Source organism: Melozone crissalis, unplaced genomic scaffold (genome assembly GCF_028551555.1).
Source record: "Melozone crissalis strain CALT ecotype California unplaced genomic scaffold, PUWL_Pcris_2 ptg000013l_1, whole genome shotgun sequence".
Taxonomy (NCBI): Eukaryota; Metazoa; Chordata; class Aves; order Passeriformes; family Passerellidae; genus Melozone; species Melozone crissalis.
Window position 1 is genome coordinate 49,161,445 of NW_026535791.1, and position 23,087 is coordinate 49,184,531.

The following is a 23,087-nucleotide window of genomic DNA, read 5'->3' on the forward strand; positions in this document are numbered from 1 at the left end:
AGGAGTTTGGTTTGACACTGACACTTGGTGTACAATTGTTCTGTTAAATAGGAATGTGTTCACGCCACATCTGCAATCCTAAAAGAATTACCAGTAGTCCTGCTGTGGCTCACTGGCCAAGTGTTTCTGCTGTGAATGTGGTCCTGTGGTCCTACTAGAGCAAAGACCCCTGGAAGGAAACTGGTCTGTCCTTTACTTGTAAGAAAATCAAGCTGCACCTGCCTCTCCATAAAAACTTTCTGCTGGTGCTTACTGGTTTTTCCTCCTGCACTGACAGATACTCTGTCAGAAGGCTACAGTGTAAAATTACATGTTCTTTCTGTTCACATCTGCCCCTTTTAAATTTAAAAAGTGGCATTTCCCTTACAATTTTGAGTATTTGTATTACTACATGTGCAAAAAAAAAAGCTTATTCTACACTTTTTCTGTAAGGTAAGCTAGGTGAATTTGGAGTTGGATTTGATTGCTTGCAAGCAGGCATCTGGTCTATTTATGAGGCCTCTGAGAGATGTGGAGCTGTCAAATTTATGTGTTTTTCATGGGTACCTCCTGCCTATGTGGAGCAGCATCAAGGGATGGTGGAAGAAACTAAGTCATCTCAAATGGCACTGTATGCATTGCACTGAGGCAGCCAAATCATGTGTTTTGTGTGTTGTTTGATGCTGAGGGTTTCCTGAAGCTTACACCATGGATTTCCAGCTGGTGCTGGGATAGAATCTGTGGCTTGAATTTCACTGTTTGTGTTGTAGCACTCTGTAACATCAGATATAATCTTAAACTGCGTGGCTTTGGAGGTTTCTAGATTCTGTCTCTGTGGATGGTGAACTTGTTGTGAAATAATTGAAGTCCAGAAATAAAAGCAGCACGTGGCCTGTGCAATCCAGGCTTTTCCTAACTCTCTCTGTTGTTTTGATCTATGATTCCACTTGCATATCCAGAAAACACAACAGAATTTTGTACTAGTGTTAATGAATTTTTGTTCTAGTGTTAGTTAGCAATGAGGAGTCAGCTAGGTGAGGGCTGTGCAACTGGGAAGCTTGTGAGTTGGTGCATTATTGGGGGCTGCCTGTATTGAAAGACAGCTACCTAGCCTTCATTCTGAGGGGCCATGGGTAGGACAATTCAGCTAGGAATGTAATGTATTGTTTCAGCTACCTGTGTGTGCCCCTTAGTGTGGTGCTCAGTCTTCTTCTACTTGTAGTGCTCTCTGAACCTGTCTAGGTTGTGCCTTCTCTGGTACAAAAATGATTCCTGTATTGATGCAGAATATTACTTATTTTCTCCTTTTATGGAGGGTAAGTAATAACAGGCCTGTAGTTAAACTGTATTTAAAGTCTTCACTATATGTAACCATATAGCTTGCCTTGTGGATGAAATTGTGGAGCACTGTCTGTCACTGAATTTTTCTCTATTGCTCACCCTTACATTCTTTTACATTGAAATTGCCATCACTGAAAACAGTAAAATGGCTAGTACTTTGCATGTGATGTTATAGCACCCAGAATTTTGCATGATACTTCACATTGCAATGATGGTACTGCTCACTTGCCCAGGGAGCTTCGTGGTTTGTCTTCACTGAAACTTTCCAGTGAAAATTGTGCAAATACATCAGCCCAGCAGGTTACCTGTTGGAAGCAGAACTTGTTGCTGGAGGGGGAGTTCTGGAAACTGGCTTGTCTGTCTGTGTTTCCAGCTGATGCTGCATTCCTCAGTAGGTTTTAACTTCTGAAACATGCAGCATTTTTTCAGTTTTTGGGGGTAGTTGTGTTGGGTTTTTTCTACTTCTTTTTTTCTTCCCCAAAGAGATGTTGAAATGAGAGTGCAGAATTGCAGCTTTCCCACCATTGTGTGCAGCAAACCCCAGTTTGTTCCACTTTTTCCCTCCAATGTCTCTGTTACTCCTTGAGTGCAGAGCTGCTGAATATTTAGGATGGCTGTGTTATATGTCCTGGTCTGTAATTAACACAACTTTATAAATAAGCCCATGCCAAATTTTGCAAAAGCACTGAGGTCTTCATGAATGTTATTTTGAGAAATTATTTAGCTGCTTCTGGGATCTGTCTGTGTGGGTTTTTTCTTATATTTCTCTTACAGAATAAATTCTGGTTATGTATTTTGGTGAATAAATTGTCACAGAATTTTAAAGTGCTGACAGCTCCCATCTTGACAGCAGACTCCTACTTCATGAACCTTAAATTGCCGTGCTTGCATAATAAAAATCCTTTGAGTTAAGGCTTTGCAGTAATTTAACAGTATTTTTGACCCTTATTAAAGTTAGTATTTAAGAACAGAATGTGTTGTCAAGTTCAAGTATAAATTAAATGTTTCTGCTTAGTGACATTTAAATTCCCTAGTGTAAAGTGTTGTGAAAAAAACCCTATGAACATGCTTCAGCTTTATTTTCCCTCCAGCTTCTTTCCATTAAATTAATGTATTTGTCTTCATTTTCTTCTTTTCTAGAGTTTTGGAGTGCCAAGGGCTGCCCATTGTGAATGGGCAATGTGATCCCTATGCCACTGTTACCTTAGCAGGACCCTCCAGGCAAGTATTGCACATTCAAGAGCTTCCCTTTTATAAGGGTGGTTTCTGTTTCCTTTGTCTATTAGAAATTTGCTTTCTCCTATGGACAGCTGGGAGTGTTTAGACACTGCTAGAATATGTTAAATGTTGGGGTGGGTGTGTGTATGAGCTACTGAATTATGCTTGAGACTTGTTTCAGTTTTGATTTATGTAAAGATCTGAATAATTTGAATATCCCAGAGTATATAATTTGTGGTTAGTCTTAATTTATGCATCTTCTCACCTCACAGTTGGAGGCCAGTTTTTGAGCAAATTCATTGCCTAATTTTGGGCAGGGTGGAAGAGAAATGTGAATACATCAACATCTTGCCGAGTATGCACGTTTGCATGTGAATATTTAAGAGTGTCTTCACTTTCAAGGTGTGACAAATTAATATGTATGTCAAAAACCCTCAATGGCTCAGTCCTGTAATTTGATATATGCAGACATAATATCATGGATAAAATTTGGAATGAGGTTTTAGTGATGACATTCTGCATGATACTCTTCAGTTCAAATTTGGGATTCAATTTTCCCATCTGTTATGAAAATTTTCTGTGCTGTTGGATGTCACTGGTTTTTCTGCTTATCTAGTCATCTTTTATGTCTGTGTCATTTTAGAAACAAAACAGCTCTGCTGTGACCTCAAAGAATCAAATTTGGTGGCATGGGTTATTAATGATGTTTTACAACAATTTGTTGCAAATACTATAAATAAGAAGCATTTTTGACAAATATTTACCTTGCATGTAGAGAAGTCTTCGAGCATGTCTGTATTCTGCATCTTTGTGTAGGTGTGTTGTGCCTTATCTCCATTAATGGAATTGTGTATTTGACTTGTGCAATTCATTTTAAGGCTGTAACTTGTTTCAAATGACTGGCTGGGTGTCTATTATTGAAACAGTAAGAAGACTGATTGACCAACTCTTAAATGTCTGAATTTACCTTTGTCTGCTTCCCTATGCCCCCACTCTGAATAATGTGTGACTATTGATAATGTACTTCCTTCAGAATAAGGAGCCTAGCCTTATTCTGTTCCTATCTGGGTTTTGGTGGGGGGAGAAGGCTTGCTTCCTATCTCCAGCAAGCAGCATGCAGCTTATTCCCATTCACTGCTTTGTAATTGCTCAATAATTGTGCTGCCTTAATCACCTCCCGTTCTACATCCTGCTTCCCAGTCCCCTCCCAGATGGGTTTATCAGTAAAGAGGCTGATTGGCAAGTGTGACTGATGAGATGGGGTTGGCAATCTGTGCTGTGTCCTGGAGGAGATTAGTGTCTCTTATCTCTCAGCTTCTCCTAGGAATAGTGGGATATTCTTAATCTGTACATCATTCTCCTCTCTGGACTTTCCAGCGCCTCTCATTTTAGAGTAGGAAAGCTGCTTTATTCAGCTGCAATTATGCAATGACAGGCATAAAAATTTCAACAAAAATGCTGCTGTTTATTATGTGATTTGTACTTAGAGTCATCAGACTTCCTGACAGAAACTCTTTCTGTGCCTGTATTATGGATGGAAAAATATTGTATGCTGGTGGACAGGCCCATTCAACTCACATGGGAAGTCTGGGAATTAGATCCAGCTCCCCTTGACCTCTGTGAAATACACAGAGTTGTCCAGTGAATATAAGCAGTTACGAGCTATCTAAGCAGCTTTGGTGATGAGAAATGAACGATAGATTCTGGGATGAAATGATTAGTAGGTCAGTTTTCCACATGGCTGATGTGCCTCTCTGTCTGCATCTGTTTTATCTGTGCCTGCAGAGCTGTAGGGTAGGATTGGTGACACACAGCTTTTCTCTTGTAGGTAGTGAGAACAAATCAAGCATAGGTTCATAGCATGTGGAAGCCATCAGACAGCTGTTGGCTGGCCTGTGAGAAATGCATTGGCTGGCTTGAGCCCAGCAGTCAATGTCTGTGTTCTCAAAGGCAGGCACAGGCGGATGGCACGGCCCATGGGGGATGAATGGGCACTGCAGAGCTGGGTCAGGCCTGCTGAGTGCTTGGGAGGAGGTCTGCCACATCTTATGCCTTCAGGACAATAAAAATACAGACTTCTGCTCAGCACTGGTCATAGTAATCCATCACTTTATTAACTAAGTGCTGCTGGTGCTGCAGGAAAAGGGATGCTCATACAGCAATAAAAATATTCTTACCGAAGAAACCATTCTGGATTTTTTGATTGTCACTGAAAAGCAGTGATTGATTTTTCAGGCCAGAATCATAAAATATGACTCACAGAAATAGCTAGGCTAGTCTTTGTCTCCTGTGCTTTTAGATTATGAGGAATTTTTGAGTCACATCAAGACTGACTGTCCTCCAAATGTTGCTGCTCAGAGCCCTATTCTTGCCAGTTTGTACAGATAAAAGATTCTATGTCAACCAAGTGAAAGAATAAGGGTTCAAGGAGTTGTGTTTAAAATAGGATAACAAAATGTGATTACTGCCACTTTAGAGAACTAGGAATGCATTGAATCTCTCTCTTAAATGTGTGCAAGTGTCTGTGCCTTGCTGTGCTGGAACCACATGGCATTCCAGTTTTATCAGATAAATCAAGTGTCTGGCTATTTCCTCCTCAGTGGCTCTCTTCTAGGATCACACTTCTACTAATGTTGTTTCTTACCCCTTTTTTTTGTTTTTGTTTCCTTAATTCAGATCAGAAGCCAAAAAGACTAAAGTTAAAAAGAAGACCAACAATCCACATTTTGATGAAGTGTTTTATTTTGAGGTTGGTATTTCAAAGGAGCGGGTGATAAACTGAAATACTATACTGTGGATAGTTGGCACAGCATCCTGCTCCATGTTGTGCCAGCTGTCATCTTTGAAGGCTGTTTCAAAGCATGGTGTGGGGGAAAGAAGTACCAGGGCTCAGACTGGCTGTCTGCTGAAGGAGCAGTATCCTGCTTTCACCTCAGGTGCTCTGTAGGAAAAGCTTCAAGCTGGGCACTTCTGAGCAACAGGCTTTACGTTTAATCACAACTCACCCCACGAGAGTTTTGGAAAAAACACATTTAAAAATTAGTTCAAAAAACCTGAACAAACCACACATGCAGAGAAATTATATTTTTTATTAGTCTATGTTTTTATAGCTGGTCCACCCTGTCTTTCCCAGTCACTGGGAGAAAGGTTATCTCCTTAGGAATACTGAAAACTGTAGAGGAAAAATACACTTAAGCTGGTTGTTCTGGCTGTCTACCAGTCTGCTGCAATACTAGTGCCTTTTCTCCAAGTGGGTAAAACCTCTATATCTTTATTTAATACAGAGCATTTTCAACTAGTCCAGTTAAGATAAAGTATAACTTCTATGAAAGTCCTCATTTTGGTTCCTTTTGGCAAGAGTAGCTCTAATTGTGGTGTGTCCATACATATATGTGCATGTGTTTATAATTTAGATCTCTCTGGAAACTTTTCATTTTGTCTTCTAAACTATGCGTATCATTCTCTTTTTCTCTGGTGTGTGCTTGACTGTTCTATTTCAGTAGACACCTCAAGAAAGTATCTGTAATTGTGAAGTTGATGGAATAAAAGCTAGAGTGGCACAGTGCAGTTGGCATGGATTGAAAAGCTCTTTCTGCTTATGTGATCTGAAAGATGAAAGCCATATTTGCATTAGAAATTGTTGCTGCCATAGGGATGGCACCTAGGGATGTGGTTTCTGGGATCAGCTCTGTGCCACAGCCACATGAGGAAGGGAAGCTGGGGGACAGAGGAGCCATACAGGTGCTGTTGCGCTGTGCAGATCTGAAGTGTCATTCTTGACATTGCTGTCTTCGCTCTCCTGCAAACCACTATCTTTGCCTAGGAGCCAGTAGTTGTACTGACCAATCAAAGTCTGTCATACCAGCAGAACCATGCTCTTGTTGATGTAATGTGTTTGGATACAAGGAACAGATTTTGCAAGTTCCTGATTGGCAGGATTTCTGTAGTGCCTGAGAGCTGGAAGCCATGAGGGTAGGCCAGGACAGCTTTCTAAGGTGATCTTTGCTTGTTAACACAGCCCATCTCATCCTAGGATATAGGATATAGCTCCTTGCAGTGAGCTCTTGTGCCCAGTTCCTGGCTCCATGAGGCTCTGTGGAGTTGCTGGGCACAGTTAGAGGGGCAGAGGTGCTGTGAGACCAAGTGCTGAAACTGCACTGAGGTGTCTGTGTGTTCAGCCAGGATTTCAGTCCCTCACCTGGCCCAGAGCTGTGGTCTTTGGCAGTGATCCGAGAGTGATGCTGTATGTAAGTAAACTAAGATGGCCTTCCTTATTTTAACACAGGCAGTTCTGGAGGAGCCTGTCAGTGAGAACCTTTTAATGAGAATGTAAGACTGTAAGCCACAAAAACTTCACCTGATTCCTCATACTTCTGTGTGCTGCAGAAACAGAAAATGTTTGGTATTTAAACACTGAACTTGGCAGGTGATGCCATGCTGGGAGAGGAAGGAGAGAAACAAAGCATCTTCCACCTGGAGTTGAGAGAGAGGGGGCTGGGGGCTTGCTTAGCCTGCCTTTATGTGAGAGCTGGGTTGTGTGCAAGTACCAGCAAAAGTAAAACCTGAACTCAAGCCCATGCCACAGTTCTGCTAACTCAAAGCAAAATGAATTCTGTGCTGGTAAGAGCAGAGCTTGAGAAATGACTGAATCAGCCAGAAATATAAACATAGCTCTGCAGACAGAGCCATCATAGATTTATGTCATTTTGAGAGTAGTTAGTACAAATCAGGCTAAACATCTTCAAGGAACAAGGTTCAGTAGAACTGCTGTGACTGGGAAATATATTCACTAATGAGGTGTGGGCAGACCTGTGCCTGGTGCATGCAAAGGAAGAGCTCCAGTTCCTGTGGAGCTGAGAGATCCATGCTGTTGACAGCGGTGTCACTTTCTGCTCCTGAACAGCTTCATCAGCTTTTTTGCAGCCTGCTAGCACAGTGATTGTCCAAGCCTCCAAGGAAGAAGCTGGTCTGTAAAAGACAGTGAATGGGTGCTTTCCTTTCTACGACCAAAAAGTTACACAGATTTAATTTTCTAAGTGAAAGACAGCTTATTGTTGGTTTGGGAAATAGAAGGGCTTATTTGAGGGGTGTGGTGAATGAAACTTGCACCTGATAGAGCCATTTTCACCACTGCTTCAGCTGCAGTGTGGTGTGGAGCTGTGTGTGCAGCTACAGTAAAATGGTCCTCTTACAGGAATTCAAGAAGGAAGTGCTGGGGACCTGTTTGTAAACTTGCATGTGCTGAAAAAAACCTGAGCAGCTGACAAATGGCTTGCCAGCTTTCCCACGTGAAAGGGACAACACAGCAGAGTTTTGCCCCCTTTATTGTACAGTGTTATGGGTCAGCTACTTTAGCACAGTGGACTGGAAGGTTCCTCATCTCCAGTTCTGTACAGCTATCCCTTTTGGAGCACCACTCTTGAGCTGTGTTGATCTCCACACTAAGTAGCCATATGGGTGAACAGAGAGATATCATAAATGCAGATTCCAGCAAAACTTCTGAGAAGGTGTTTACTTAGAAGGGACATGCCATAAGTTGCACCTATGCTACAGCTTTTTGTAACAACTCCTGTGTTACAGATAGAAAGAGACTTAAAAGTTTGTTTCATTATTAAATATTGCACCATAAGCTTCACAGTGGTAGTAGAAACTATCATTTGCAGGTCTTTAGGACACTCTGCAGAAACAGTGAAGTGTTTGCAAGGCTAGGGTGAGGAAACTTGTGTTTAACTGCTGAAGTTGTACACTGCATTTAAATCCACTGTGTTCTTGGGCTTACCAGGTGAATTTGATTCCATTAGTCTGGAGCATTTGGTCTCAGTGCTGCTGGTAGTGTCTTTTAGTTCTTGTGTATCACTTTGAAAATGTTGCCTGCCTCACACATACACAAATAAAAAGGCTCTGAGTGTCCTCTGCCAAAGATTGTTTTCTGGTTTCTCTCCACTTAGGCAACTGTATCATTGCCCCCCTCGAGTGCCGTTTGCATCTTATGTACAGTACAAAACCAAATAGTCAAGTTTACAATAAAAGCCAGTTTTTGTGGGTGAGGAGTATTAAGCCACAAGTATATTCAAACATATAATAAAGTTCAGCTTCAGTGTGCAACCAAGAGCTGAACCCACACATCATCATACACCCTTGTATTTGATCAGTTCCTGCTGTGGTTTCAGCTGGGTGGGGTAGCCTTTTTCTCGAGTTTCTGACGCACTAGGCAAAAATACAACCACCAAACTGTTCTTACAATCATGGTAGAAAACATTTTGTACAAACATTTAAGAAATGTTTTTACAAAAACTTTCTATGCTAATACTCTATACTTTTTTCCTTTTTTCTTTTCCTGTGCTTTCCACTTAATCAGTCTTGCAAATATGGTTGGTGAACTGTGCAGCTGCTTCTACATTCTGATATGCGTAATGCAGGCTGGGGTCTCTTGGTCTGCTTGGTGTTTGTTGTATGGGCAAGTTAAATTAACTTCCAGGATATCAGGACAGGAAGAACTTCCTAATTTTAATAGGATACACTGCAAAATGTTTTTAAGGGTGGTTGTGGTTCCTCCCCTGTGCTCTGCAAAGTGCCTCAGGGCATCTGTTGTACAGCTGTGTTTAAAACAAATATTAATTGCCCTTTTCTTTCCCTGGACGGATTATGAAAGTGGTGCTCCTTTCAATGGTGTTTTTTGTTGTCAATGTAAACTTAAAGTGCTGTAGTAATATTAAAGATGGTCTTCCCTGTACAAAAAAGTATGGAGTATCTGCTTTCTCTTGGTAATGATTGTGTAACCACCACTTTATAGTCAGTAGTCTGTTTATTCTTATTAAACATGTTTATTCACTTGCTTGAATGTTTTCAGTATCAGGACTGAAGTTACTGCTGATAGTAAAATACTGTGCTCTTCCAAAGCTTTGTGAAAGTTACATCAGAATGTTTTTGTATCAGATCAAGCTGCTAAAAGTTTTCTCCTTTTTATTAGGTTACAAGACCTAGTAGCTACAACAAGAAATCCCATTTTGACATTGAAGATGTAGATGAAGTGGACAAAATGGAGATTAGGTAATATAAAATGCATTATTAGCACAAAATTGTCTTCCAGAATTGTGTAACTTTTTAGTAGACTCTGTTTACAAAGTGGCAAGTGTGGTTTTTCTGTTGATAAATCAAGATGAGTTTTTGTCACTGTATCTGTATGTTTATTTACCTCCACTGTCCTGCAGAATCTATCTTGAATATGTGTGGTGGTTCTGATGCAGGAGAGATCCTTATTTTCCTTGTTTCTCATGTGCTCTGTGTGTATACTGGTATAATTGTCATTAAGCTCAGCCTTTTGTGTCTGGGCTCTTCTTTCCTCCCTCCCTCAGTTTCCCAGGACAGCCCAGAGGCTCTGTGATGCGATAAGTTACAGAGTATATTTTCTTTTATGACTTAATTTTAGCAGCCTGTATAAGGTCCTTCCTCCCTGAAAGGAGACTCTTGAAGTCAAGAGTTTTCCTGGGGCAGAGACAGTTTCTCATCTCTTTAACCTTCCAACTTTAACCCTTTATTGCAAGATTTGGTGTGATAAAAGTGAAATCAATTGCACAGGAAAAAAGCAATTCTGATTTCAAAACCAAATTATCCCACCCCACCCTGTGCCATCCTCTCTTTTAAAACCTGCTGAGGCCAGTCAACATTGTCTGTGGGGACAGGTGAGTATAAAGAGGGGTGAGAAAACAATAGGAGGTGCAAAACTTGAAAGTGTCACATATGTCTTAGCATCAGATACTATTGGAACTTGGAGGCTTGGGCCATCTGGTGCACAGTAAATGAATACTGCTATTTCTGCATCAGGTGGTGAGAAATTCTCCTCTCCTTTGTGGTAGTGTTTGGAGGAAGAATAGTAGCACTGCCTCCCTCCCCATTTGTTCTTGCTAGAGAGGCAGTGAGGTGTCTCCCAGAAGGTTCCATAGTTCCTTCAGAATCACAGCTGGCACTAAGGAAAGGAGGGGAGACCAGGAAAGGGGAACAATACTTCCTCCCAGCAAGCAAAACACATCTGTGTTCATGAATGGATGGAGGGCTGTTCTGGTGTGACAGCTGCTGGCTCATGTAGCCTGTCAGTGCAGTGTGACAGCACTACAGGAGCATTGACAGGTTTGTGTTTGCCATGGCTCTGAGGCAGGAAAGGGAAGCTATTCATAAATATATATTCATACATGAGAGAGGCAGGAGCTGTGCTGCTTCACAGAGAACATCTGTGTCAGGCAGTGCCAAGGTAGTTGGTTTGGGGCAAGCCACAGCTGACTCATGGGAGCAAAAGCAAAGGCCCAGGTGCAGGGCCGAGCTGCTTTGGTGGTGTCAGTGTTGCAGCACAGCAGGTGACCCAGTCCTAGCACCAGACTGTGTTTCTGCAAAGCTTTGCCTTGTGTAGGCAGATATGGAGCAGCATGCCCCATATTCTATGGGATGTATGTGATAAACTGGAAAATACACCATGTCTCAGAAGGCCCAGTCTAATCTTTATAACTATGGTGCCCAGCCATGCACTGATTTTAAATGAAAGCTAGGATTCTCTGATAGATTTTTCGATAGTTTTGAAGGAGACGCTAGATATTGGTGTACAGCAGTTACATATTGCTTAATATTTCAGTGATTCTTATTTTATACTACTGGACTAAATGAAATTATACAGTTGTTTAACTTGCTAAGTATATTTTCTGGACAAATGACTCGTCTGCAGCAATAAAGGATGTGGAGCTGAGCTTCAGAAAAGTCTATAATTCCTGAAAACCAATACAGCACAGTGTGGTACAGATAAATAGTTTTAGAGGAAGCTTGCAAAATAGTTGGGAAAAGATTAAGCACTTAAATAACAGGCAAAAGCAGATAAAGTGTCAGTCTTGATTGGGCAAATTCTCCTTAGAGCTTTTGTCCCCTGTGGGACAGTGTGTTTTTGTTTCCATCTTGGGTTCCCCTTCCACCCCCGCTTACTTCCTCCACTCTGTTTAGTGAGAGTCAGAATGCCCCCAGGCCCTCTGGACAGATCATACAATTTATGGGTTTGGGGATTTGTTTTCTTTTTCCTCTCCTGAGAAAGATACAATTCCATAGGGTGAAGAGGAGACTTAGTCTCTCATGATTTCTCTCTAAAGCTATGAAAAGTTTTCTCTTTTTGAGTGGGTGTAGGAAGTTGTAGGCTGGGCATATCAACACTTGGGGACCAGATGTTCTGGTGAATTCATTGTTTCTCCTCCCCCTCTCTCCTGTTTGTTTCTTTCTGTGACTACAATCTGACCAGTTTCAGAATAACACTTGTCATAATTTTGTCTTCTAAAAATATTGGGAAACAATGATCTTTTAGACTCTGAGATCTGTGTATTAACATTTTTAATAAGTTCTGTTTATTCTTTATACTCCAAGAGCACCACACAATAACTTCAGAATTTGCATGCCTGCTTTGCTTACTGTGTAGTGTGAGATCTACTTTGAATTTTTAGTTCCTGTTGTACAGATCCTTTGCACTGATTTTTTTTTTCTGTAACTTTGGGGAAACCCTTTAGCTGTCTGTGTTTGAAAATTATATTGCTAGTTGGTATCTTAAATGAGTTTGGATAAACTAGAAACCAGTAGCCTGTAAATACTTGGTAAATTTTAAGTTCGGCTGTGTAAAAAGGCTTAAAGACTCCTCTCCTCTTGAAGCTGCTTTTTAGCTGTCTGAACTGGTTTGCAAGATAATAACCCATCAAATATGGAGAAAGGAGAGAGAAGGTCGAATTTTCAAAGAAGTTTTTTTCCTTTTGGAGAGTTCTTGCCCTGCAGAAATACTGTCCAAATTATCAGAGTCCAAAGAACTTTACCTAGCAGGAATGGAGTGTGGGCTGATGGTGTGTCTGGTGAATGACAGCTGGGGCAGGAGACACTGTTGAGAGATACAAGGCTCAGAGGATTTAAAAGTAACACATTCTGTGCTTGCATAAGATAGATAAACCTTTAACAGGGCTGTCAACATCTGTTCCTTGGCCAGTCTGCTGTGACTTGCTTGGCACCAGGAGGGTTGTGTAAATACATCCACAACTGGATGCCTTTGCACCTTATCCAAGTTCAAGTTGCTCTTCTAAAAATTGTCATTAGTTGAAAACTAAAAATTTCTTTCCACGTACTGTCTTTCCCCCAAAAGTTTAGGGCACATTCAAGCTGTCACCTAACTGCAAAATAGTCAGCTGATCTTGTTTTTTAACAAAAATAGCTCTTAGAGAAAACCTTAAAATACATACAGAAACAAATACCCTGGAGTGTGAAATCCTTGCCTCAGGGTGGGTATGGTAGCGTTAACCTGCATGCTGGGTTGGACACCAGTACTTCTGCTTTGAGTCTCAGTGCAGTTGTTTTCCATCCAGATGTTGAAGAGCGTATGAAAAGGAAGAAAGAATCATCTACAGATAGATACCAGAACTTCCCAAATGTGAGGGACCAAGTGCCAAAATTTGTGTAAGGTTCAGCCAGTACACAGGCTGTACTGAAGGTAGAACCATCCTACAGCTTTAACTCTACAGAACCAGTTTAGGTGCCATAAGTTTGTATGCTTGACACAGGAGTGTTCCTAAGAGCTAGAAACAGGGAAAAGTTGTGTAGAACTAATTCTGTAAAGCTGCCACTTAGCTGCTAGTAATCCCAAATTAGGGACTGACAATATGTAGTCCTTAAATAACTTCATGCTTTTTCCCCTGGTGTGCATTTTACCTGTATTTTTCCATTATCTGGGGTAGCCAGACAGCCACCTGAATCTTTATCAATATGGACAGTGGAAACAGTATAGATGAGAAAAGTTAATCTGAATAATATTTTTCACTGATGTTTTATGGAGATGAATTGTCAGGCTTCAGAAGTCTAAGGTAAGGTTATCTCTTCACTATTTGGAAATGGTTGCTGTACAGTTTCAAGTCTTTCTAATCATAGACTTCAGGGGAAAAACCCTAACAAATTTGGCAAAAATGTTGGGGTTTTTTATTATTAGTAGTATTATTTTAATTTCTTAATAGTACTTTGAATTATTTGTTTTTATTACAGGGTTGATCTTTGGAATGCCAGTAACTTGAAGTTTGGTGATGAGTTTCTGGGAGAACTGAGACTCCCTTTGAAATTTCTCCGACAGTCCAGTTCTTATGAAGCATGGTATTTGACATTTTTCTTTTGGAGAATAAGTAGAAACATATGTCTACTCTGAAGACTTAAGAGTAATTATTGCTATGTGATAAAGTTTAAATGGATTTAATTTGTATCTTTTTTGTAAGCAAGCCAAAGTAATCTTAGCAAGTGTAAGAACAAGAAGTTTTGATAATGTGATTAGAGGTTTCAGTCTGCCTCTCTGTAGCATGTGGGAGTTCTAGTATGTTGTTTTTATATTATTTACTGCAGTTCATCAGCAGTGCTATGGTTTTAGTGTGTGGGTTTTTAATCATATCTACATAAATCTTTGTGTTCAGAACTTCCCATGTTGCAGTTGGTGCAAAACAGACTGGCAAACTTAATTAAGAAGTCTGATTCAGAACTCTCAAGAGTTTGATACGTATATAAATACTTTGTGTATCTGTAGAGTTTCTCTATGCTCATATATACCCTGAGAAAATCTTATGTTTCAGCACTAAGTTTCTGTCCTATTTTTTGCATATCAGGTATTTTCTGCAGCCCAGAGATAATGGTAACAAGTCATTGAAGCCTGATGACCTGGGTTCCTTAAGGTTAAATGTGGTTTACACTGAGGACCATGTTTTTTCCTCAGACTATTACAGTCCTCTGCGAGACGTCCTGCTAAAATCTGCAGATGTTGAGGTAATTTGCTTGTGTTTTTTGTTGTTTACTTGCAGATCATCTTCACAGGGGTCTCTGAAGATTTGTCACTATCTTGCTGACACCATAGTTGTGTAATTACCAGAGAGGTCAGCTCTTCCTTTTCAGACCTCAGAGCATTTTTAAGTTCTGCATGTCCCTTGTGCTTGTTTTCAGTCCTTGCAGAGATCTTTATCTGCATTCTGTGGGTGAAGGCAGACCCAGGAACACAGTGGTTTTAGCAGCAGCACCTTCTTGGTGATTTTTTAATTTCAATTGTTTACCTTTACTGGACAGGAGCAGTTTTTTTTGCATAATTGGGAAAAACCCAAACCAAGAACTAATCCTGAAACATCAGAGATTTGGACCATGTGTCCCTTTATGTGTACTTTTTACAGTTGTAATGGTGCTTTTGTTTTTTCACTAAAAGAACTCCCTCTCTGTACTCACTGGGACTTGAAATTGCAAAGGGTTAGATAGAGTTTCTTTCTCTTCATTTGCTTCCCAGGCATGTGACATTTACTGAAAAGACAGCCATTAAAAATGTGGGAGATAAGAAGAGCCTGTACTGTAGTAGTTTTTTAATTGCTGCCCTCTTGTGACCAGAACTTACAGCCCACAAAAACTGGGATGTGGCATCCACCCACGTTATATACAGACATTTTGGTAACTGGCCATTGCAACTGTTGTGGGGGGTTCTGCATTAAGGAACTAATGGGAATAGAAAGAAAAAATGGTTGTTCTGGAAGGATTTCTCAAAGTTTTTATCTTCCACTGTTCAGCCTGTTTCAGCATCAGCTGCACATATTTTGGGTGAAGTTTGCAGAGAAAAGCAGGAAGCAGCCATACCTCTGGTCAGGCTTTTCTTACACTATGGCAGAATTGTGCCTTTCATAAGTGCCATTGCGAATGCTGAAGTGAAGAGAACTCAGTAAGTACCAAAACCAAACTGCTATCAAAAATACCTAAACTGCATTGGCTAGTGCTACAATCCTCCACTCAGTTTCTAGAAATATGCAATTTCAGAAGAAAATGCTGGGGTCATTCCTGTTCTTCCTAGCTGTGTGGCAGAGTTCTTTCGAAATTCTTTCGCTGCTCTCAAGATCTGGTTAATTTGACCTTGAGGAGGAGTTCCCATCATTTTTTGTGGAAATTATTTGCAGGACTATTCTAACATGTGAGAGCAGCAATTTTTACTCAGTCTTAAGTATATATGATAACTGAAATTGTACATTACCTTCAGCTCTTCATATGAAATAATTTCAGCTTTATCGTGTGCTAATAAATCATTTAGTGCTGAGTGTTTGTTGAATTTGTTCAAAACAACAAGCAAGTTTCTTGCTAATCATAAATATTTAAGGCAAGCTGTGTATCTAGTCCTCCCAGTTAGAGGGTGAAGGATTAAGGATGGGATTGAATTTAAATGGGAGGGCAGAAAGTGAAGTTGGGTTTTGTCAGCTGCTTCTTTTGAATTCCTTGTTTGACTTACTGGTGGGTAGATAGTTCAACAGCGTAAGATCTAGTGTTCTTCCCAAGCACATGCTAAAGAATATTTGCTGCCACAATCCTTCTGCCTGTGTAGTCATGCTCTTGACTAACAGTAGAAGAGACAATTGGAGTCAAGTGAAATGACGGATACTTGCTTAGTACAAAATAAAGTCTTTGTGCAGGTTGGCTCTTTTCAGAGTGTCTGAGGGATCAAGTGCTTTCTTTCCTGTAGATAGGTGTATTTTTTTTCTGAACTCAGGTTGACTGAAACAGCATGGTTGCTGTAGCATGAGGAAACTTGCTGATCCCTAGTCAGTCCATGTTAGTTTGATAAAAAAGCAGCAGAGATACATATTGTAGATGAGATCATTGGCTATGTACCTATTTGCATAAAGTAAATTGCTGATCAGGGAGGTACAGGTACATGATAGAGCAGTTGGCTGAAGCTTTATCAGTCACAGAGGCTGTGTGTCTAATACAAGATGAGTTCTGTGCAAGAGATTTTTAGGAAAACCTGAGAGTCTGCAAGATGCCACCTTGCCTCACAGTTATCAGGGCTGAACTGGGGTCTGCATTGTGTTATCACAGAACAGTGCTCCAAGTCCCTTAGAAAATATGGCAGTGCCATTGGAGCCTGTGTTTTCTTCTTCCTCCCAGCTCACAAGTACTTATTTTGTAGAGGCAAGTAGTAGGTCATGTGCAATATCCAGTGTAGTTGTGAGACTAAAGTCACTGCCTTTTTCCCTTACTCAAATTAGCAGTGTTCAAATTAGCATGTGAAAACAGATGTGTTTCCCAGATTTGTGCTGTAGACCTCTTGAATTTGAGCCTGTGTGTCACTGTGTATTAGGATAGTGCACTGAGCACAAAATGCTAATACAACGAAGATCTGTAGTCCCTCTGAGTTTTCCAAGGCTGCTGCTTTTCTCTTAGACCCTGGAAGTGCACTAAATGCTGCATGACTGCATTTAATGGCAGGCTGCTGTCAAAGGGAGGTTTTGCTTGTGTATTCAAACCTAGAATTCTGTGACCTTTCACTGCTGCTTTTATCTCCATGTATTAGCAGTTCATTACAAAGAGACTAAATTACAGAAAACTGTTCACTTCCAGAGATCCAAACACCATTTTCAGAGGAAACTCGTTAACTTCCAAGTGCATTGACGAGACGATGAAACTGGCAGGGATGCATTATCTGCAAGTTACTCTAAAGCCAATTATAGATGAGGTAAGAACAGTTCAGACTGTTTATTTGGTAAAATATCATTGTAAAGGCCTTCAGGGAACAAATACTGTTTATAACTTCTCATTTTAAGAGCACTTTGTAAGAATAATGTTTAATAGCTATTAATAGCTTGTTTCTGCATTAAAATCCTGTTTGTTAAGTTAGCCACAGCTGAGTTGCCCAATTCAGAAACAGTTGGATTGCATTAAAGGAAAAGTAAAATTTCTATTTATTAAACCACATTACCCTGTTTTAAAAAAACTAGCATATATTGTTTCTGAGAAACTAATAAATAGTATATCCAATAGAAAGCTGTTGTGAAGCTATAAATAATACATTTCATCCAGTGGGTTTAAAGGGATGCAGTTATTCTTAGATAACTGTGCATGTGATGCACATATTGGAACAATGGTTTATTATCTCTACAGTCCAGAATGGTGGGTGTGGGTATTTTAGTGCTGTAATTGGGCAATACTTTCAGACCACAGACTTCCTTTAAATGATTTGACAATTTCTTTAGCTGTTCTTGTCTTAATGTTTCATCAGAGAATGTCAAGTTTTAAAGAATATGGAAGTACTTTCAAAGTTGACTGTTTTGGAAAAAAACAGGACTTTTCTTGGACAGCTTTGCTTGAGAAAGTCTAAAGAACAGTTCTGCATTTCAGTTGAAGGAAAGGGTAGAAAATTAATGCTGCTTTTTGGGAAAAAATAAAGATCACACATAATTTACCTTTGCTGTTAAAAGAAAAAAATACTGTTTATAAAGTTGACTTTTGCCTTTTACATCTCATCTCAAAAGCTAAAAGATTAAGCTTTTTACAAAACCTTTTGTACTTGCAGATAAATTTATATGTCAATTGTTAACTATATATTTTTTTCTAGATCTGCCAGGTCCATAAACCTTGTGAAATTGATCCTGTGAAATTAAAAGATGGTGAAAACCTGGAAAATAACAGGGTATGCATTAGATTTTGAAGACAGTCTCTATTTATGCCATCAAGTTTAACTGAGGTCCTCAGAAGCTTGATCTTGCAAATAATTTTGTCATTCATTAGCATACTCTGTAAGATTTCTTGACATCACCCTTATAATTATTTCACAACAGCTTTGTATTATGCTATAAATGCAATACCTGTAGAAAGTTAATGACTTCTCCTGCTGCCCTGAGGACAAGGATAATTTAGCCTGTGGCTAACCTGGAGAAATGGAGGCTCAGGGGAGACCTCTCTCTCTTCAGCTATAAGGAGGTTGAAGCAAGCTGTGGGTTGGCCTCTTCTCCCAAGTAACAAGTGACAGGATGAGAGGATGAGACCTCAGATTGCATCAGGGGAGGCTTAAAGTGCATATTGGGGAAAAGTTTCTTAAGGGTGGTCGGGCACTGGAACAGGCTGCTGAAGGAAGTGGTGGAATTGGCCTCCCTAGAAATGTACGAGGGGCTTATGGATGTGGTGGACTTGGCAGGACTGAGTTAACTGTAGGACTCAATGATCTGAGATCTTTCCCAGCTTTAATGATTCTATGATTCTGCTGATGATATAGTAAACAGTGCTAGAGGAAGGAATGATTTGCCATACTGCTGCATCATTTAATGTTTGGTTTAATAGGAATGATATTTTTACTCTTCTTCTTGAATATGTGCATTTCCCAAACAGTATAATTGAGTGAGAGTTTGTTTTTCAAGTGTATAATGTTGAAAGTGGGAATCTTTTAATGATGCCACTATGAATAAAACCAGGAATAGTGCCACTTTGCACAGCAGAAAATTATACTAATTTTGTCATAATCTTTGCATTTTTTCAGGAAAATCTGAGGCAGTATGTTGATCGCATTTTTACTGTAATTACAAAATCTGGTGTAAGCTGTCCTACAGTGATGTGTGATATTTTCTTTTCACTGAGAGAATCAGCTGCCAAACGTTTTCAAGGTGAGTTTATAGATATAATTTTATTTTACATAACTGATAGCTTTTAAATACAGGTGTAGTCTAGCAGTCTGCATAATCCCTGCTGAATTTAGTATGTGAACAGCAATTTATCCAAAATAATATTTGCAGTATGTTAATGCTGTTTTCTCATCATTTATTCATTCCACAAAGGAACATGATTTTTGATGATGATTGGAGTTTTTTCTTAAACATCTTTCTAAGGAAAACAGCATTTAAAAAGATCATTATGATGATCATTTATAGGTTCAGTACTTGCAAAGTGTACTCAATTTTCAAATGTTCATGATATTGTAATGGCTCATTCAGCAGATTTCATGCAGTGGAATTATTTTCTGCTTGTATGTCAATCTGTAATAAAAGCCAGTCTATAAATTGGAGTTACTGCAAGCTCACTGCTCTAGGAGCCCATGTGCTGCAAAGGTTTTCTGGCTGTCAAGAAACAACTCTTTCCAGTTCTCTTAGCTGTTTTGACTCTGTGAGAGTCAGTGGGCAGTGTAAAATCAGAATTAAGCAAAACAACCAAGCTTTGTATTTTCATGAAAGGAAGCAGATTACAGTAGGGAAGTTTTAGAGAGAGTAATATGAGTTCAGCTTTTAAATAGTCATTTTGGAGTAGGCAAACTCAAGTGGAAAACCATAGACTGTGCTGTCGTCTTGTTATGTTTAAATAAATACATAAAATGTATTTTTTGTATCTACCAACTGGAATAGATACATTAGGAGTCTGTACAACACTTGTGCTCAGGGCTATAAGTAGGTAACTGAGACTTGGCCTCTGTGCTGAACATTTCATAAACTGTGTAAATTATTCATCATAATTCAGTGCATATATGGAATAGCAGATGTCTGTGAAATTCCCTGTGTGGTGGAAAAGTGAATGGTGTTCTTGCAGCTTATGTTATGAACCTGGTTATTTTTTAAAGAGGCTCTCATTGACATTTCCTTGCGTTAGGCTAGCTCATCTCTGGCTCCAAATCCTCTGTCATCAGTTAATCCTGTAACTCACAAATACATACATTATCCAGCACATGCTGGAGTTAGCTCTCTCAAGGCTCTGATAATTTCATGAGGCTTTTCAGGAAAGATTATTGAAATGCTGAGTAGAGGTATTTTTTTTTCTTTTTAATAGGTGACCTAGATGTAAGGTACACAGCTGTCAGCAGCTTTATTTTCCTGAGGTTCTTTGCTCCTGCCATTCTTTCTCCAAACCTCTTTCAGCTTACACCACACCATCCAGTAAGTGCTGTATCAGTTTTTTTCTAGCTGTGCTTATGGTTCTGTCACCAGAAGAGTCTTTCTTCAATTCTTGTAATAGCCTTCAGGAAAAGTACCTTTGTTAGTTCAAAGATCTGTTATATCTGTCTTGGATGTGAAGCATATGTTGAATGACTTTGCATGTGAAGAACTTGGGAGATGTTGGAAGAAGAGTGAAATTTAAGGACAAACAAGGTAGATGGTCTAAGCTACTGTGGAAAAAAGGATCATTGCTTCATTCTTGCCACATCATATTAATGCTGGATTGATTGGCAGAAGTGTTGGAAATATTTTGGATGTTAAACAATATATGTCAGGCTTCTAGTAGTTGTTCTTATTGGGAGTGGGAGGATGTGGACAGCCTTGTTTTTGTTTTGTAAGTGATTGCCTTTGGATCTCTGAAGCTAATGGAGCATGATGGCTTACGAGCCAAAAACCTTTTAATATAAAAGCATTTTTTTTCCTGCAGTGTTTTATTGAGGGTCTTTTCTAATTTTTTATTACTCTTCTGCAAGTGAAATAAGAAAGAATAAATATAGTTTACCTTCCTCTATTCATTATTTTAAATAGCTAGTCCATATAATATTGTTCTTCTTCCTAGGATCCTCAGACTTCTCGAACTTTGACCCTTATCTCTAAAACCATTCAAACACTAGGCAGCTTATCAAAATCTAAATCTGTAAGTATGCTATTTCATTTAATGACTTAATTTAGGAAAGTGATTTTTTAAATCTTTTATCATTAATTGTAATTAAGCCTTTAAAATGCTTGAGTTGCACTAGGCTCATGCAAAACTGGTTATGATTGCTTTGATTATAAGCCTCTCATGTTTAGAGGAAAACTAAATCTATCTTAATCCGAATTAGATTTCGGTAAAGCAAAATTGTGTTACCAATCTAGAAGTCTGTTTCAGAGCTCTACATTCCTTCCTTTGGAAGAAAGACAACAATCAGGAGAACTTGTGAAGTTCTCTACTTATCTGTGATACATGATCAGCAGCTCTAGAAGCCTTAATAGATTGTTTCAGCATTTTAAAACTCAGCTGAGAAAAGTTACCCAGTAAGAGAAAGGGCTATACTTTCCTTTTCATAGCAGTTCAGTTTTCTGTCAGTGGTGAGATTAGAGCTAGATGCCCATACTCTGGATGTTTGATTGAAATAACTGTACCTAAGGCACCACACTGCTATAGCTGGTGGTAATTTGGGGTGGTTGGGGTCTTGTTAGGATTCACACAGGTGACTGTGGGTGACTGTGTACCTCAGCTGTGAGTCCTTCAAGACAGCAGAATTACTTTTCTTATACTTATTGTCAGGAGGAAAAAATAAAGCCAAAGCAGAATTTTGAAGCATTTAATGCATTTAAAGAATGCATTATTAACTGTAGTAACTGAACATATGAAATGCATTCTCCTGCCTCTCTGAAATAAAAGTTTGGTACTACTGAATGTGTGCTGTATAGCATGAAAGTACTACTTTCCTTATTTTACTTCTGGCCCGAAAAAGATCTGTCTGCAGTGGTTTTCCTCCTGACCTGCTGCTATTAATAATAATATTTTCTGTATAAACTGTATGGTGATATGCATGGTTTTGGCTTTGTATTTCAGGCCAATTTCAAGGAATCTTACATGGCTACATTTTATGACTATTTCAATGAACAGAAATATGCAGATGCAGTAAAAAATGTAAGTAATACATGTGAAGGTTCTAAAAATCCTGCTGTGCTGTTGAAGTTGAATCCTAGAAAGCAATACATACTGTTGGCAGACCAGGAAGTGTGTTGAGAAAAGCAGACTCCTGATAACTAATATTCAAGAAACTTTTTTCAAATTATACACATCAGTAGTAAAATTTCTTTGCATCTATTTCTAGTTAATAAATAGGTTGGATTAACAGGGTGCTGCTGAGAGCTTTTGGGATGTGTGTACTTTATAGAGTGCTGCAGATCTGTGATGAAAATTGCTTAGTCCAAAAGAAAGTGAATGATCCATATAACAAAGGAGAAGCACAAGAAGTATTGGGCATCTGCATTTCTACTGCTTAAGAGCATTTGTGCTATTTTTAGGTTACAACCCAGAAAACCTCCCAAATTCCTCAAGCTTCTGCCATTACCTTCTGTTTAACTTCTTTTACAAATACTCTCATAGCTCTGTGCTGTGCAAATGCTGAAAGATTTTACTTTGGGTAGTGTGTTCTTGCCATTTTTACATCTGCCTTTTTTCACCTTTAGTTTCTAGATCTGATTTCATCTTCAGGAAGAAGAGATCACAAGAGCATAGAGCAACCTATATTGCTTAAAGAAGGGTAAGTATGCATGTGCAACAAAACCATCCAGTCGTGTGCTTACTACCATTCTAAGGCAACCATCTCTTTTTCTGCCACCCCTGTTCCATTCATGCAGTCAGAGAGGGATGTAGGAGAATTCTTGTGTTGCAATTTCTGCTCTCTGTGGTTGCTATAGCTGATTTGAACATATTTTCATTTGGTTTAAAGATCTTAATATAAATGTGTTTTGAAATAAGTGGAGGAAAGAGAAGCCTGTAGAACTTAATTAGCTTAGCTAAGGCCAAATAAACTCAGCATTGTATGAAAATCAAGCTGGGATCTTCCTGAATTCTAGTGAATAAAAGCTGTAAAATTTCACTGTGAAGATAATGGAAGACTCTGAAGAGAGATACTGAATAACTTAAACAGAGCAAAGCCTGCAAACAGAATTTGCTTTTGCTGCCCTATGAGATACATATGCTAACTATTATCATGGGCATTTCAAGGAAAATTTGACATGCACTTGGAACAGTTTATAGTTTCAGTACCTTTCCTTTTTTGGGAAGTATGTTCCATATGC

The 23,087-nt window shown here is 39.3% G+C and overlaps 1 protein-coding gene across 1 annotated transcript in view; it reads left to right on the forward strand.

Annotated features, from left to right (window-relative positions):
- The window catches only part of RASA3 (RAS p21 protein activator 3), a 127,895-nt gene that overhangs the window by 91,759 nt on the left and 13,049 nt on the right, over window positions 1-23,087 (forward strand). Inside the window, exons 6-18 of the mRNA XM_054271484.1 lie at window positions 2,461-2,541; window positions 5,215-5,287; window positions 9,509-9,588; window positions 13,579-13,683; window positions 14,184-14,340; window positions 15,120-15,268; window positions 16,936-17,050; window positions 17,930-18,004; window positions 18,848-18,971; window positions 20,122-20,228; window positions 20,848-20,925; window positions 21,850-21,927; window positions 22,473-22,546. Of these exons, the coding sequence (XP_054127459.1) occupies window positions 2,461-2,541; window positions 5,215-5,287; window positions 9,509-9,588; window positions 13,579-13,683; window positions 14,184-14,340; window positions 15,120-15,268; window positions 16,936-17,050; window positions 17,930-18,004; window positions 18,848-18,971; window positions 20,122-20,228; window positions 20,848-20,925; window positions 21,850-21,927; window positions 22,473-22,546 (1,296 nt within the window). The remainder of the gene's footprint in view (window positions 1-2,460; window positions 2,542-5,214; window positions 5,288-9,508; window positions 9,589-13,578; window positions 13,684-14,183; window positions 14,341-15,119; window positions 15,269-16,935; window positions 17,051-17,929; window positions 18,005-18,847; window positions 18,972-20,121; window positions 20,229-20,847; window positions 20,926-21,849; window positions 21,928-22,472; window positions 22,547-23,087) is intronic.